Source organism: Porites lutea, chromosome 7 (assembly GCF_958299795.1).
Source record: "Porites lutea chromosome 7, jaPorLute2.1, whole genome shotgun sequence".
NCBI lineage: Eukaryota > Metazoa > Cnidaria > Anthozoa > Scleractinia > Poritidae > Porites > Porites lutea.
In genome coordinates, this window is record NC_133207.1 from 1,757,017 (window position 1) to 1,773,026 (window position 16,010).

The following is a 16,010-nucleotide window of genomic DNA, read 5'->3' on the forward strand; positions in this document are numbered from 1 at the left end:
CAGTACGATTTGTTGCTTATTATAAAATACGAAGACTTGATCAATAACATTTGCAACGTTTTACGGTGTTAATAACTTTAGGAGCACCCTCCTTGGCAAACAGAACGAGTGGCGCGAAAGACCGCGGGCGACATTTTCGTGCAGAGTCTCCACCTGGTTTTGACAGCATACAGACTTTTTGTGGCAGCTCGGAGCCTGGGGTCCACTCAGGATTGTCTACCCTGAAAACAAGTTGGCTGAGTTAGAAAAAGATATGATGGGAATCTCTCTAATCTCTTACATATAGCAATCGTCGTCGTCGTCATCCTCCTCCTTCTCATCATCATTATATATTTTATATATTTTGACTGATCATGATCTTTTTGGATCCGACGTTGTACAAGATTGTTCGTACACGATTTTTGCAGTTTTATTATTTTTTTTACCTTAACTAAACAGGCATCATTATATTAGAACAAACTTTCCTAGATGAGTCGAAATGAAAGTTATCTTACTGAATAACTTTTTGGGTTAGATTCTTACCAGTGAAGGCATTGCTGCTTGTTCCTTTTAGGACATTCCCCATTACAACGTCCGATATCTACCACCTATATAAAAAAGCAGTTATTCAATTCAACGCATGGCTGTGTACTCTACAAAGTGCCGTCAGTAGAAATTAGTTAAATCCGGATCTTATCATGTCTTAACTTCAGCTCACCTCTTCCAACGTCTTGTTTCTATTCGTCTGCACGTCAAATACGGTGGCAGTGTAAAGTTGGCGGAATGACGCTCGATAGCAGCCACGCACACAACCACACCTTTGGATTTTTTGCACGCAATGAGCACCTACGAAATCACACAAAGTAGACACGTATTCAATCGACTTAAAAAGCGCCATGTGTTCCTGAGCAACCCCTTTGCACCCTTCTGCGGTTAAATAGCAGTATGCCCCAAGAAATGATAAAGAATTTACATAAGGATCAAAGATACAAAAGTTCAAATAATTGTCGAAATTTAACACTATCAGAATTACTTTTATACCTCTCATGATGGCTTATGGGAAAGGCCCTGGAAACGAGGCTGGGTCTAATTGCGAGAAAATGTGTTGGAACGATTTGTGAATTGCTTTAGTTTTACTTCTAATTGTTTGATCGAGAAAGAAGCCACAATATATTGGGCCAATCACAGCGCGTAAGACAAGGCAAATGTCAGCTATCAATTCTGGAACAATGAGAACGTGTAACCTCTCTTTGTTTTCAGTACTATAAAAGTGCGAAGACAACAAGGTGGAAAACGGGAAAGTTCAAGCCTCCTATGTCTTTAAGTGTAAAAAGACATCAGATTGTAGGCATTTAATTATGCTGGCATATCAATACATCTAGTTACCAAACCATCAGAACTAACTCAAAGTATAAGAAAACAGTCTTACCATTTGGGCCTTTGATGCTAACAGTTTTAGTGTCGATGGCGTGGCATGCTTTCGTCCCTGAGAAAAAATGATAGACGAAGAAACATTTTTTTGATGTTCTATCACATAAAACCTTTAGGTACATTTTTCTAAAAAGCACGTTTCGTTCTTATTTAACGGCCTCCCTTTTTATACGGATATCACTTTTATTAACCTGAGAAAACAGCCACTCTAACGCGACGCTAACACTGGTTTCCCCGCGAAATGACGTCTGGGTAACGACTGTAGAAATTCTATACAGATGACGTCTCAAGACCCTGGTCTCGAGGGAAATTTGCTTCAATCAATCAGAAGCACTACCCAGATCTTGGTTGTGAACGTCATCAACATGGAATTTTCTCAGACGTCATTTCGCGGGGAAACCGGTGGTGGCGTCCCTAAATGTCGGCTTTTTTCTCAGGATACCCTTTTATACCTTTGCTACATGAGCCAACGCACAGACCCACATCAACAGCTCTCTCATAAGTAGTCCCCCAGTTGAGCACCTGGATGTTGGTCACCCTGTGACAAGAGCGGCGGGGATCGATGCACCGACAGCTAACATCGCTTGTGGACTCCCTGTGGCCATCTAGCAAAAATACTTCCTCAAATAAACTTTGATTTGCCACACACATCTGAGGGGCGGAACAAGCCTGAAATAATTAGAGACATTGGATTTTCATTTATTTTGTCATTATCCCGTAATATTTTATCCTTCGTAAAGATCATTGGGATCATCATGTGTTCCTGGAAAACTGCCCACCTACCCCTCCCCTAAGCCAACATTTACACTTAATTCTCACTTAGGGCAAAATGTTGGCTTAGGGAAGGGGTGGGTGGGCAGTTTCCCAGAAGCGTATAAAGTTCCGACCATTCTTACCACTCCATTATGTTGTTCCTTGGTTTTTGTCAATGACGAAAGATGAGTGATCCGACAGAAATTGACCCGCCTTTGCTCAACTTGCAAGTTTACTCCTGAAAAGAACATTAAATCATAATCATATCAATATTCAAGCCGCCTGTAAATTTCTACGAGCTTCAGTTCACAGAAATCATCAACCACCGACGCTATCTTGGGTTTAGACTGAGGCGCCTATTTTTGCTAAATTAAGAACGCGTGAGCGATCAAACAATCTGTCATTGTTCCCTCCTCTTATTTTCATGAAATTTAATAAAAATACCAACTGGAAGGGTGCATAGTGAGTCACTTAGCTTTTCACAAACCAAGATTTTAGAAGAAGAAGATTGAAGAATATAGTCCACGAACATAGGCACATCTTACCAAATCGGGTAGCCAATCAGAAAGCAGGATTCGCTTTATCCTACCTGCTCGCCCTGCCAGCTATAAATATCGACAATATGGCTGAAAGATCTAAGGTATAAAGCCACAACGTCAAATACCCTGTAGGGCAAATAAATTCTACCACCTGTTTTTATTTCAATTCTGTCACATTCTCTCGGTCAATAGCCTTGCCTGGAACTTTTAATTTAGCTAGCATATGGCAATATGTACTTGTTCTTTTTCACTTTATTGTTATGCAACTTGTCCCTGTTGCACAAGCGAAAAAAAATTAATACCACCTACGGGAAGTTCCTAAAAAATAAGGTTAGAAATTTTGAAGTAAGAGATCTTTCTTACCTTGTCCATAATGACGCGTCTCACTCACCAATCCACAAATGGTTGTTCCTCCCTCAGAAAGAGATTCGCCAAAATTGAACTGCCGGTTAGTTTGATCTTAACAAAAACGGAAAGAAATGTTAAAACTGAGTGAGTTTTTTTGCAAATATTTCTGTTACTTTAGATCCATATCGTTTAGTCCAAAAATCCTATATTTTTTTCCTCTACACGCTGACCCGTGAGATGAACCGTTCCCTGTAGTCGAAACGGATTTGTCTCATTCCAGAAATTCCCTTTATTCAATTAAGAAATTTCATGGAACATGAGCCACAAGTATACTTGAAATTGAAAAAATAGGATTAAAAGAAAGATCCATGCATTGACGTATTTAAAATACACTGAAATACATACCATTTTCCAGTTCTTTGGTCTTTGATACTTTAATTGATCCGCTCCTGGCAAACTCTGAGTTTAAACGGCCTCCGACAAGAGAGACTAGCAATGAAATGATTAAAAACGATAACATTTTTTAAATCACTATTTTGACACACGCCTCCTGACTCTAGCTCGTGACTTGAACAATTTAAAAAGCTGTTTTAACGCCGCACGCTGAACAAATCCGCCGAGTTTGTTTTATCGAAGTAATGTCAGGCTAGGGTTATATCGGAGGGCGTGACCGTTCATATTGAAATAAAATTTTGAATACAATAGAACCGCCTCATTAAAGATGATAATGAACATTGCTGAAGACTTATTGAACCACAGGCCAGCAAGTCAGTGTTAAAACATTGTTGTAAATAGGACAGCATGTTTTCAGATAAGTTCTATTTTAATTGCTTTAATTAAAATTAAAATTTCTAGTCTCAACAATTCTGAAACAATTTACTGAGATGATTTATTTTTCTTTCAAATTCTCTGGCTTAACTTTGAATTCATGCTGAACGCGAAACTGTACCTTGAGGATCTGTCTAACAGGAAATAAACTTAATCCTACGTAGTTAACCTAAGTCTGTATAGTGTACGTATTGTGACGATGTTGTTGTATCTTTATTAAATCACGTTGTAAATCTTCTTTTTTGTCGCCTGATACTCAGACTACTTCATTTTTTTCTGCTCGAGGTCTCTTCACTTTGTATTACGCTTGACTGAGAAGGACTGGAACTACCCAAATGTACGCTGTTCAAGTTCAAATTGGCGATCTCGGGCGCAGGAAAGCAAACTGGAACGCTCAAAATAATGGCGACTGTTATTGCTGCTTGGAAACTAACTCTTTTTTGCGTTTTTCTCTTTCTTCAAGGTAAGTAACTAGGTTTTACAGTTTCGATACGATTAATGGTGATTTGCTGTACTTAAAGAGCTACTTTTGGAGAAAAATACTGATGATTTGCATAGTAACTTGTTTGAGAATAATCTCCGTTGAAAAGCGTTTGCTTAGAAAATATCCTTTGTTGGAGACATGTTCCTGGCAGAATTTCTCACCACCGCTTTGCAAGAAAAGAAAAAAAGAAGAAAAAAGAAAAGAAAACGGAAATAAAATGAGTTTTAGCTGAAGTCTTTGAGGGTTGTCCATATTAATTTATTTGTTACTGTAACAAAAGCTTGTTCATGCCACACGTAACAGCTAACGTTTGTATGATGCGGAATTTGTTGAACTTAATGGTTAATTTTTCTTACTGATACCAAGGCTTGCTAAGTCTTGTTAATAAATTAAAGCAATGCACGCCCGCATCATCAGCTGAAAAAGAAAAAAAAAACGGCTTAACAAAGACTCAGCACTCCTCATAAGTTGTAATTTGGTATCCGGTGAATTTGATCCATGCAGAAACTCTCTCTAAGAATGGGTATTCCATTGAGTTCACAACCAAATGTTATGAGATAAATTTAGTAGTTATTTTTGCAGCATTTGTTACTGGTTTATCATCACTGGTCATTAATGCATCTTCTGTCGAAGTTGGATATTTATGGGAGAATCCAAGACTTGAAAATGTTCACACTTCAGAAGTGGTCATGGATAAGGAACACAGCGGAAGCATTCTTCGTTTGATTTGTGACATCACACCTCCTCTACTGCAAGATGGAGAACACTGGGATAAAAGAGATGAAATTGTTAAATGGTACAAGACTGCTCCTAAAGCTGAGCCTGTGAAAAGCGTACGTTATTGGTCCAACGATATGTCAAAGACTGCTATTTCATTCTCAAATATCACCCTTGATACCCTTGGGACCTATTCATGTATATATGGTGATGTATCAGCTTCAATTGATGTGTTAGGTGAGGAAGTCAATGACAGAGTAAGAGAAAAGTTTTACTATCCACTTGTCCTTCTGACAAGCACTATATTAAATTTGGTTGTCCGAAACCCAGGAGTCCTTGTTGAAAAAGTTGAGCTGGAAACTCGAAACTCAAAAACAATCAGTCATTTAATTTTTTTGATCACGTTATTACCCTTGTAAATTGTTTTTGACTTAGACCTGAAACAGAGCTCGTAAGAACAAATCAAATAACCGTGGAATGGCAGAGTTAAAAGGAATATTTAACCTTATTTTGTCAAGTATGAGGCTTGCTTTTATGAATTTTAAGCTGAATTTCAATTCTACTTTAATTTGAACTGTTTCTTTATTTTTCTAATTAAAAGTGTCCTTGTCCCACTGACAAGTCACGTAAAAGGTTTACATTTTCGAACTGAATTTCTACCTGTGCTGGACAATCATGCAGACATAGGTTTTAGGGCACCCTGTTTTAGGGTAATGGGAATATTGTTGTTAGAAATGATTTTCAGTCACCTTGTACAGTATGGTTTGCATTAATAGTGATTTTCTACTATTTAACCTTCAAAGTTAAACCTCAGTCTGGATTATTTCAAGATTAGAAGTAAAACATGATTGTTAACTCTCTGAGATGCTTATATGTTACCAGTCCTAAACCTCAAGACTATTGTCTAATAACCAACTTTTTATCTGAAATTAAAATTGTGATGCTAACCTTAAATTTTTTTATTTACCTCTAGTGGAAAATGTGGAAGCTGCAAAAGGTTTGAAAATGCCAGAAAACTTGAAGGAACTTAAATCTTATGTCTTGTACATGAAGGATAAATCAGGGATAAGTGGATGGACAAAACAACAGCAACTCCTTCAGGTTAAAGTCTTGTCAGTGGAGTATAAAATAATTTTATCATAAAAGAGGAGTATCTTGATAGGTACAGCAGCCTCTGCCACAGTAGCAACAGCAGGGCAACTGATAGTGTTGTAGATAAAATCTTTTCTCAGGTTAAACCAGAATTTCCTTTGTCTTCCGTACTATGGGTACAGTTAGAAGTAGAAATTTTGAAATAAACTTGCTAAAGGTGAAATGCTGGTGAAATTCAAGTAGTCAAAATGTATTTTACCCAAACCACAAGTACAGTGTAAACCTCTACATACAGGTACATGTACATCTTAGATTAAGGGGTTAGTGGAAGAAAGCCCTATATGAATCCTGATCCAGTGACAAATTCTCTCTTTAATTCACGAGCATGTTATTATACATGTACAAGGCAAATACGAAAGGAGAATCTAGCAATGATTAGTCACTGAGGGTTACAGTTGTACCTCTGCTCTTTGGCAAGCACTTGGATTTGTCTCTGGTGACTGAATAAACCTGCCTTTAACAGTAACTTCCATAGCACTATTTTCCACTAGCGATACATTTAAGTACATAACTGTACAGTGGTACAGGCCAGTAGCTCTTTTGTGGATTGATCATCATCATCATCATCATCATCATCACTCTTTGAGCCAAATGTGCATAAGACCATGTCATTAATTCACAGCACATGTACACAGAGATGTTTTCCCAGTGACTCTGATAACCTTGTAAGGGAAACATATATACCTGTGATATGATAATTATCACTCTGTTTTGTTCATAATGTAGCCCACTGGAACAACAGAATACTGTAGCCCATTGCCTAGGAGGTTCCAACAAAGGCCAAGCTCAGGTTGATTGCACTTTATTTTGTATCCCTTAATAACTATTTTTTGTCTTTCGTATTAGTGATATAAACTATAAAATGAACAGTACATGACAGTTTGCCCTTCTTTAAGAGTAACCATAAGGGCCCTCAGGCACCTACATGTGTAACTTTTGCCTGTCTTTTGCATGAGACAATTAACGGCTTTGTCTAACTAATTATTATTAATATGTATTTAAATATTTTTTTTGCAGTTCACCAATTACAAGTATCGGATATCAAAGTTATTGCAGCAATGGGTGATGCATTTACAGTAAGTAACATGTTTAACTGACTGTTGTATGTTTATTTACCAAGGAATAACTAAAAAAAATTATCGTTTGTAAGTCAAGCTGCTTGTGTCAAGTACATGTTGGTTTTAGATGTTTGTAGCACTGCCTTTTGCATTCAAAATATTCATTCTTGATGAGTATATTGATGAAATTGTTTTTGATTTTTTTTTTTCCAAGGTTGGCCTTGGTGCACAAGCCTTGTCGCTTAATGGATATTTCACTGATTTTAAAGGAATCTCATGGAGGTAAGAATTTATCATTTATATATTACTTGTTGTTGCTTTTGATTTCTAAATGATGTGGATGCTTTCACCCAATGACTGTGTATTTTCTCAAAAACTTAACTCAGCTTAGGGTTCAGTGAACAATTGGGTGAAAAATGCAACTATTTATTTCTAGAAAGTGTTCATTGTGAGCTCATGTCTAGGTTTGATATTGCAAACAAGTCATTAATACCTAGGGGTTTTAACCATTCTGTGCACCTTTTTATTTTAAACAACACCACAATCAATTATTAATGTTAGCTTGTGTTTGATTGGGTATCACCATTTTATGTGTTTTAATTAACCAAATTGCTGGAAGATACACTGTCCTCTTTTAAGGGAGACAGTTGACTAAACTACATGCTCACCGACTTTAAGTTGTGTGATCAGTTTTTCCTTATTTTTCAATTTGAAGCATTGGAGGGGAAGGATATTTGAACCAATCCACAACTTTACCAAGTGAGTACCATTAAGGCCAATTGAGATGGTATTAGAACTGTTGTATGCAACTAGTATATGTCATGACTTTCAACCATCCACACCCTCACAATTTTCACTTACAGCATCCACAATTGTGTCATACGAATGTCGTGGGTCTAATTCACACAACACGATCTGTTGTGAAGTCATGATGCATGCTAGTCGCGCATGATAGTCGTAAGCAAAAATTGTACTGTCTAAAACGGCCTTTCCTATGAACACATTTGTATTTACCCATGTTTTATGATTGAGTTTTGTCCATGGTTTAATTTCTTTTTCTTTTTTCTAGTACAGTTTGGATTAATTTCCCTTAAATCAATGGCACTTGTCCATACTGGATGGATGTAGCATGTTTTTGAACTTCTGTTTGTGTCTTTAAATCTGTAAACCACAAGAGAGCATATCATCAAAAAATTTAGAAGCAATTTCTGAATTAGCAAAACAAAAGCATTTTCATTTGACACAATTGATTACTAATAAAATCATTGTTTTTTTGACTGGGACTCATTGATTCTGGACTACACTGTTGGTGGAGTTGGTTTTCATTGGTTTTTCATGATATGACCCCTAGCACTCAATATAGCATATGTTATTTGTAATAATTCACTTAACAATGTATGTACACATGCTGTACACATTTTTGCGGGTCACTGACTGCCCCTGGGTCAACAAGGATGATTCAAAACAGAAATTGTATTGAAATGCTAGCAGTAATTGAAATTATTGTTCATTCCATACACTTACAGATATCATCAGACAGTTTAACCCTTTACTAAAAGGTGCGTCAGTAACAAGCCAGTCAAGGGACAACAACCCTTATAATGATGATCTGAATGTTGCCTTTGTTGGAGCCTCAGCAAGGTGAGAATAAATAAAAATAAACATTTACACTTGCGTCATGTAGAGTAATGTAGTACTTAATTTTATTGCAACTTGTATGTGTTGTTAAAAAGGCAAAATTTGTCTTATTCTTTGATACTTTTATTAGAGACCTTGAGAATCAAGCAGAAGACTTGGTTTCAAGATTGAAAAACATGAAGGTACATATATTATATGCCAGATTTATGAGTATCCTTGGGTTTGTTTAAGAGGGCATTTAGTAAAAATGTAATTAACCGTTTTTTCTGTTCTGGTAACTCTTAAATAGAACATTGATTATGAAAATGACTGGAAACTTCTCACCATGTGGATTGGAACAGAGGATCTCTGTCAAGTTTGTACAGACCTGGTATGATTGCTTTGAATTATGTAGTCAAATATTAAATTAATCTGTGTCTTGTTTTGGGGGCTTATCAATTTTATGACTTCTATGTTCATTCAGTTAAAGCAGAAGCATATAACCCTTCTGGTTAAAGTGCTAGTCATATAAATTCAAGGAATCACGATTAAACACCTGTTTATGAAAAGTGGTAGAATGATTGGTCTTGAATTTCACATATTATTTGCTTATTCAAATAACAAGGCAGCACAGCCAAGTGGTTAGAGCGCTGGACTTGCAATAGGGACTCCCTGGGTTCAAGCCTGACAGCTGGGTTTGTTTTTGGCAGTCCCACATTCAGCTCCTCAGCCAAGCGTGTAATAGCCTGTGCCAGGCTCTCAGATAGTATAGTGGGAACATATTAAAACGAGAGAAAGCAAAAATAAGACGCGCGCGACTTGGGAAAGGGGGCGGTGGCGGCTGCCCTGTCTCTCCCCAGCCCCGCGCATTTTTCACATTTCTTATTACTGAACAACTTTCCACTACCATCTTGGAGCCTGGAACAGGCTAAGCGTGTAATTTCTAACTGGTTTGCTCTCAGCCAGTTGATACTCTAACTTGTTATGCTTGTTTCAATATTTTTTTTTTGTTTCTGTCCTTAATTGTGGGCCACATTTTAAAAACCAGAAAATAATTTGTGTTATCAATCAAAAGTCTAGACTACGAGTAGTCCCCATTTTTCCTCAGGGATAGCAGAGTGAGTGAAACGCGAGCGTGCGCGAAAATCACCCCACGTGAAAAATAGGAGAAAGCCCGCTGGTCTCTCCGCATCTCGCCTTTCGCCTGTTTCTTGTGGGGTGATTTTCAAGCGTGTTCATGTTTCACTCACTCTACTATCCCTGAGGAAAAATGGGAACTACTCGTAGTCTATCAAAAGTCACAAAGTTTTAATTTTTATATTTTCAGGATAAACTTGGCCCAAGGTCTTTCATAAAATATGTCATGCGCACTCTTAATTACCTGAAAGAGGAGGTATGTTAAAGTATTTAACTTTTATTTTCTCTAAAGTCTTTCATTTTCATAGAAAAAATAAATAATACTGGTTCGTTATAGGTAATTTCAGAGTCACATTACTCTTCAAAGTCACAACAAAAGTTAACGTCACCACACTCCTTAGATTGACAACACTCGTTAGTGTCACGACACTCAATTTTTGAGCTACCAGTAATAGGATCAATGAGGCCTTTATCAGTGTGATGTAGGAGTATACCCAGTTGTTTTGTTTGACTGAACAGGTACCCCATCTGTTTGTCAACTTGGTCCCGCCTATGGATGTGTCTCTACTTTATGAATTGCATGGTGGATCTACTAAGTCCTGTGAAATCATGGGCTGGTGAGTGAAATACAGAATGTTTAGTAACACTGCTTTGGCATGGTGTGATAATATAACCATTTCAGCTGCCAAAGTTGCATAATTTTTACCCATTATCTTTTTGCTGGTTCCATTATCTGGGACAAACGTTTTTGGCTCGTTTCAGTGATTTGAACTACTTTGATTTTATAAACTAGTCGCCGACTTTGTAGCAATTGTCAGAAATTTCAATTACCGTAGTGAAAACCATCAGCATGTGATATATCGGATTTGAGGCTAGGTTACAGGTATGCAGTGTTTCCAAGAGTTGTACAATCAGTCTGGTACACTTCTTGTGAACTGTGGTTTTCTGAAACTATTAGTTGTTCAGTTAATTATTAAAAGTAGTATTTTCTATGAGTTATAATCCGTGGCAGTAGTCTAAACCTCCCCTTACCTTTTTTGTTGTAAAGTAATACTCCATGTAATTGTTGTTGTGTTCTTTTTCTTTCAGGAGTTCATGCCAGTGCTTGAAGAAAGGTGGCGAGGAAAGAGACAAAATTTCCCAAGCAGTGAAAAATTACAAGGTAACTTGTCTTGTAGCTCTAATAAGGATGGGACATCTGATACAGAGTAAAACTTTGAAAAACCTGGAGATCTCGTTTTTAATAGTGGGTTAACATCGTTTAGAATTTGTGATGTTCTTGTAGGAGGTGTCTTTGTGATGAAACGTTTATTTAATTACCGTTTTTAGCGCCTTTTGAGGGAACTAGTAAGCAGTGGCCTTTATGACACACAGAACGACTTTGCGGTGGTTATTCAACCTACTCTTCAACTGCCTCCGAAAACTAAGGTACGGGAAGCTGCTCCTTTGCTATTTAATGAGTCTTCCGTTATCTGAGTGTTCATAGACAACGTTTCGTTGTCAGAAAATAACTTATTCCATTTGCCCAGATGTCGCTCATGTAGTTTATTGATATTTCTGGTAGTAAGCGGAGCGTGTTGAGCATGATCTTGAAAAAAGGCCTAGGGCTGCCCTGTTGGCGGTTTTTTTCCTAAGGATCCTCGGCTGTTCACGGATTAAGACGGAATTTATCGAGCATTTTCACTCTCGTAGCCAGCATCTATGAAAATATCTTGGAAAAAAGAAAACTTTTAAGAAAGGAGTTCAACTCCCCCCGGATTTTGTTGGTACACCAACATGGCCACTGTTTCGTTGTTTTGAAACACCAGTATGGCCGCCGTGACGTCATGTGAAAGACGCTTAATAGTTCAACTGTATTGCACCAGCGCGGGACTTGAAATACCTTTTCCTTAGCCCCCCATCCCCCAATTAAAGCCCGCTTAAAGAAAGAATTCAAATCATAGTCTCTTCTTTAAAAGGGCATTTATATAGCTTCCCACCAACCAGGGATCGTTATCATCTATTGTAGGTAAAGCAGAAGTACCGTATTTATTCGAATAAGCGCCCAACCTCGAATTAGCGCCCACCTCAAATAAGCGCCCATCCTAAAGGCAGAAAAGTTAATAAGCGCCCAGCCTCGAATAAGCGCTCACCCCCACCCCACCCACTTGAGTGAATAAATTCTAATAAGAGACTTCCCCGAGGACGGAGTTTTCTTCAAAGTATTTTGCAGAAACCTTGCTTTGTTACTTCTTCGCGTTTTGTTATTAGCATTTATTGTTTCGTTGCAAAATAAACATCTTTCACTTGCTAAAAATGGTGAAAATTTCATAAGCGCCCAGCCTCGAATAAGCGCCCACTCTCAAAGTCCAAAAATTTAATAAGCGCCCAGGGCAGTTATTCGAATAAATACGGTATTAAATCATTACCTTTACCTATTCTTCTTGTAGGATGGAAAGTTAGTTGAGGAATTTTTCGGCTTGGACTGTCTGCAGTTTTCAGCACAGGGCCATGCAGCAGCAGCTCTAGCCTTGTGGAGAAACATGGTATGGTATTATCTCAAAACCACGCCTATGTTTTCCTGTCCATCCATGAATCCATAGCCTGGGTCGCTGTCACAAAAAAAAAGGGTCGGGGGAGGGGGAAGGGAGACGAACGCTTGTCTCTCCCCAATTCCCCTCTCTTTTCCCTTTCCTCTCCGATCCGCTTCGACGTCTGCCATGTAGGCTTCACTGAAATTTTGGCGTCATTCATGATGCTATAGTTTCCCATTAACAAGGGAGTAGCTATTCTGTAATATGCGTCTAACATAAGAATAAGCTTCAGCTTCAGCTGGGGAGGTCTCTATATCAGTGATTCTCATGACCTGTCTAATTGATTAAACACTATTTTTTGAAACTAAACTATTGAATGAGCAGCACTCGAACGACCTGAAACTTATAAAAGCGATTTAATCTCGTACGCATTTTGTCCGCATATCGCGAAGATCATCAAGAAGTTCTACAAGTAAAATTAAAAGCATTAAGTGTGGAAGTGAGTTTACTTATACGCCGTTGGGTCAGGCTTCCTACTGAAGCATGTTTATAATATGTAACATGTTCATTTATCCATTGTTTGTAGTTGGAGCCATTTGGTTCTAAAACAAAAGGCTGGGGAGATCAAGAAAAACTTAAGTGTCCCACAAAGGTTTGTATCAAACTGTACCAGATTTTTCAATCTAAAACAAATGGTCTTGTGTCAATGTAGTTTATCAGTTAAAAGTCAGAGTAACTGTTGTCATTCTCTTGATTTTTTAAAATGTAGCCGTTTACCGCTCCACTAGAGCAGCTAAACGCCTTTTTATAAAACCTGAAACTTCCACTGTTTTTGTTGAGTAAAAGGTACGGACATCTCTGTAATGCGGACACTTCACTCTGTCCATGGTATACTGATAGGGCTGACTATTACTTTGTAATTTTATGTTGTCAGGAAAACCCATACTTATTCACCAAAACAAACAGTAAAACTGTTATGAGTGAACTGAACAGTGACGATGACCAGGACTCCGCCACAGATGACTTCCCTCCTGCCGCCGCTGTAGCGTTAGCTGTGTGTTTAACAGCTGTTGTGGTGATTGTCGTTGTTTTTGTGTGGAGAACCCGGAAGTCAAGACGAAGACCAGAAGCAAGAAAACTTCTCTATGCTCCCGGACCACATAAACCAAGGATTTGAGCCTGTCCTGGACGTTGTGTTTGGTTGAAACTCTCTTAAACCTTCAGCCCTCGTGGGAGGCGATGGAAATTGAAGGGAAAGGTGTTGAATCGAGCGGCTCGCGCTTCTTGTGCCCACTCGCTTCTCCCGCTCCGTGTTTTCTCCATACTTATCACGCTCTTACAACGACCACGAAAGTGAGAAATTCTCAAAACAGGAAGGCTTATTATTGAGTCATTATTGCCTCTACACTTAAAGTTGTATGTTTTAAAATTAATCCAACTGTCTGCCATTTCTATAAATTGACGGTGATGTTAAACTGATAAAATTCACTTTTTAAAGTGCTCACGAAGACGCGACGCTTATTTATCCTTTATTAATTTGCATTTGAAAAAGTCAGTCCCGGATTCAGAATTAAAAGATAAAATAAGTCTAAAAGAGTCCAGCACGCGTTGACTCTAGAATTACAACTGAACAGCTCGGCATTTTCTCAGACATGCTTGAATAACTAAAATGAGGTACTTTAGAAACAAGAAGAAAGCAAACCAATGAACTAGTACTTAACAGTGAAACAAAGAAGGCGTAAAAGTCAAATCTAAAGTTAGAGATTGTGCAATAATTCTGAGAGGGTGGGGGTTGAAAAATGGGCCTTACATAGAGTAATATAACGCCACCTGCGAACAAAGGCAAGTTAACTCTACCCACCCCCTCCTGGTCACGTAAAAATTATAACCATCCCCCACCCCCTATGACTTACATTTACATGAATTTACCTCAAAACTACGTTCGACAAAGCCAACCATTCCGATTGCGCATCATCTTCTCAATCAAGAAGGCGGGAGGCGTCCTCGTAGGCCGCGATTCGCACAGTCTTCACGTGTGCTGAGGTTCACGTGTCCTGAAGGTCACATGACACTTCCTTTGGGCTAAAAATTTCTTTAGACTTATGGTTGTTCCTTAAGAGGGGACACTACCTTCATAACATGTATAGATGTTTCAAAGTGTGAAAAGAGGGAAAAGTTTTTGACCCTTAAAAGGCGGTAACGACCGCTGCTTATCCCTGTATAACAAGCATAGCTCCTTTGCGTATCTCCTCATGTTGTTATCAGGCCTATGAAATTTTGTAAGACTAGCCCTGCGAGCGGGAAAGATCAGTAAATCCTGTGTTCTGATTGCCTACCCACGTAAACAAACACTATGTTAAACTACTTTTTAAGGGGAACTAGCAAGTTCTTTAACAAAGGATGAGGCATGTGTCTTCTTTGGACGCTTTTATTCGTTACGATTTTTACTACTTACTTGCTCACAATTCTTTCCGGTCAACGACTTGGCACCTCCTTCTATATTGACTAGAAAAAACACATGCTTTGAGAAAATCAATGCGTACGTACGTCCTCTGCGATTGGCCAGAACAGACTCAATTTCTTAAACTTTCGAGTTGCTGACTCTTCAAAGCAATTTATTTTCTTTAATTTCGCCGTAAAGCTTGGCTTGTCCAGTCCATATAAAACAAGGAGGGCATTATAAAAATTACTAGGCAGTTACTTAAACGGGAAATTTTGCAACAGAAAAGCACTAAAATTAAATCTTCGTGACACCCAGCACGCCAGGTAACTCATCATAATTTAAATATAAATAAAACTAACAAAGTAAATCTAAGCTGAAACTTCCATTGCTGGCTTCCTCGGGATCACCCGCTTTGTCCCACAAGAATACATATTGTTTTAACCATATAAAAAATCCTTCATTGACTAAGCCTGTTCGGTCAAGATATATGCGTTATTGACTGGCCTAACGTGAGGTAAAGATGGCTGGATAATATTGACCTCGTTATTTTTTCCGCAGATTTATTGTCCTGGATTTCGTCATTGTCTGTGGACTTTAAACTTTATAATAAGATAATAATAAAATATAATTGACCAAGCTTGTTCGGTCTATGACTGGATATTGGTCAAGTTCATTTTTGCGTAGCATAACCGCAAAAGAGGACGGGGCCATGCAATCATCAACAAAAAATACCGATTTTATCCCGTCATCCTGGCACATAAAAACCGTTGCCAAATGAATGACCATTTTCCTCCATCTTCTTATTCAATAAAGACATTAATTCGCTTCGAGGACTAGAACGACTACGAGTACAAGGTTTTTTCGCGTTTCTCAAAAAATAGACATCCCGGAAAGCTCTATTGCACATTTTTTACTGTTATCTTACTGAAGGAAGTTCAGCCGTCTCCCAATCGCAAAATGATTTAAAATCAAAAGTTTCTGCCACTAAGACGATCTCGCGCAAACTCGTCG

The 16,010-nt window shown here is 38.2% G+C and overlaps 1 protein-coding gene and 1 long non-coding RNA gene across 4 annotated transcripts in view; one reads left to right on the top strand and one right to left on the bottom strand.

Moving 5' to 3' along the window:
* Positions 1-694: 694 nt before the first annotated feature.
* LOC140942879 (uncharacterized) lies at positions 695-2,063 on the bottom strand. The gene is made up of 3 exons (XR_012166578.1): positions 1,863-2,063; positions 1,409-1,465; positions 695-825 (listed from the first exon to the last, which is right to left on the bottom strand). It is a non-coding gene; the product is annotated as an uncharacterized lncRNA (long non-coding RNA).
* Positions 2,064-4,211: 2,148 nt separating this feature from the next.
* The window catches only part of LOC140942786 (phospholipase B1, membrane-associated-like), a 33,091-nt gene continuing 21,292 nt past the window's right edge, over positions 4,212-16,010 (top strand). Inside the window, exons 1-17 of one of the 3 annotated variants that reach the window (XM_073391781.1) lie at positions 4,212-4,341; positions 4,945-5,316; positions 6,053-6,180; positions 6,958-7,021; positions 7,249-7,307; positions 7,504-7,571; positions 8,005-8,048; positions 8,816-8,930; positions 9,058-9,109; positions 9,217-9,297; positions 10,234-10,299; positions 10,563-10,660; positions 11,133-11,205; positions 11,373-11,471; positions 12,473-12,568; positions 13,143-13,208; positions 13,491-14,239. In XM_073391781.1, the coding sequence (XP_073247882.1) occupies positions 4,281-4,341; positions 4,945-5,316; positions 6,053-6,180; positions 6,958-7,021; positions 7,249-7,307; positions 7,504-7,571; positions 8,005-8,048; positions 8,816-8,930; positions 9,058-9,109; positions 9,217-9,297; positions 10,234-10,299; positions 10,563-10,660; positions 11,133-11,205; positions 11,373-11,471; positions 12,473-12,568; positions 13,143-13,208; positions 13,491-13,733 (1,785 nt within the window). In that variant the 5' untranslated portion in view covers positions 4,212-4,280 and the 3' untranslated portion in view covers positions 13,734-14,239. Of the gene's footprint in view, positions 4,342-4,944; positions 5,317-6,052; positions 6,181-6,957; positions 7,022-7,248; positions 7,308-7,503; positions 7,572-8,004; positions 8,049-8,815; positions 8,931-9,057; positions 9,110-9,216; positions 9,298-10,233; positions 10,300-10,562; positions 10,661-11,132; positions 11,206-11,372; positions 11,472-12,472; positions 12,569-13,142; positions 13,209-13,490; positions 14,240-16,010 lie in introns of those variants that run through there. The other 2 variants (XM_073391782.1, XM_073391783.1) reach the window with 2 other exon arrangements.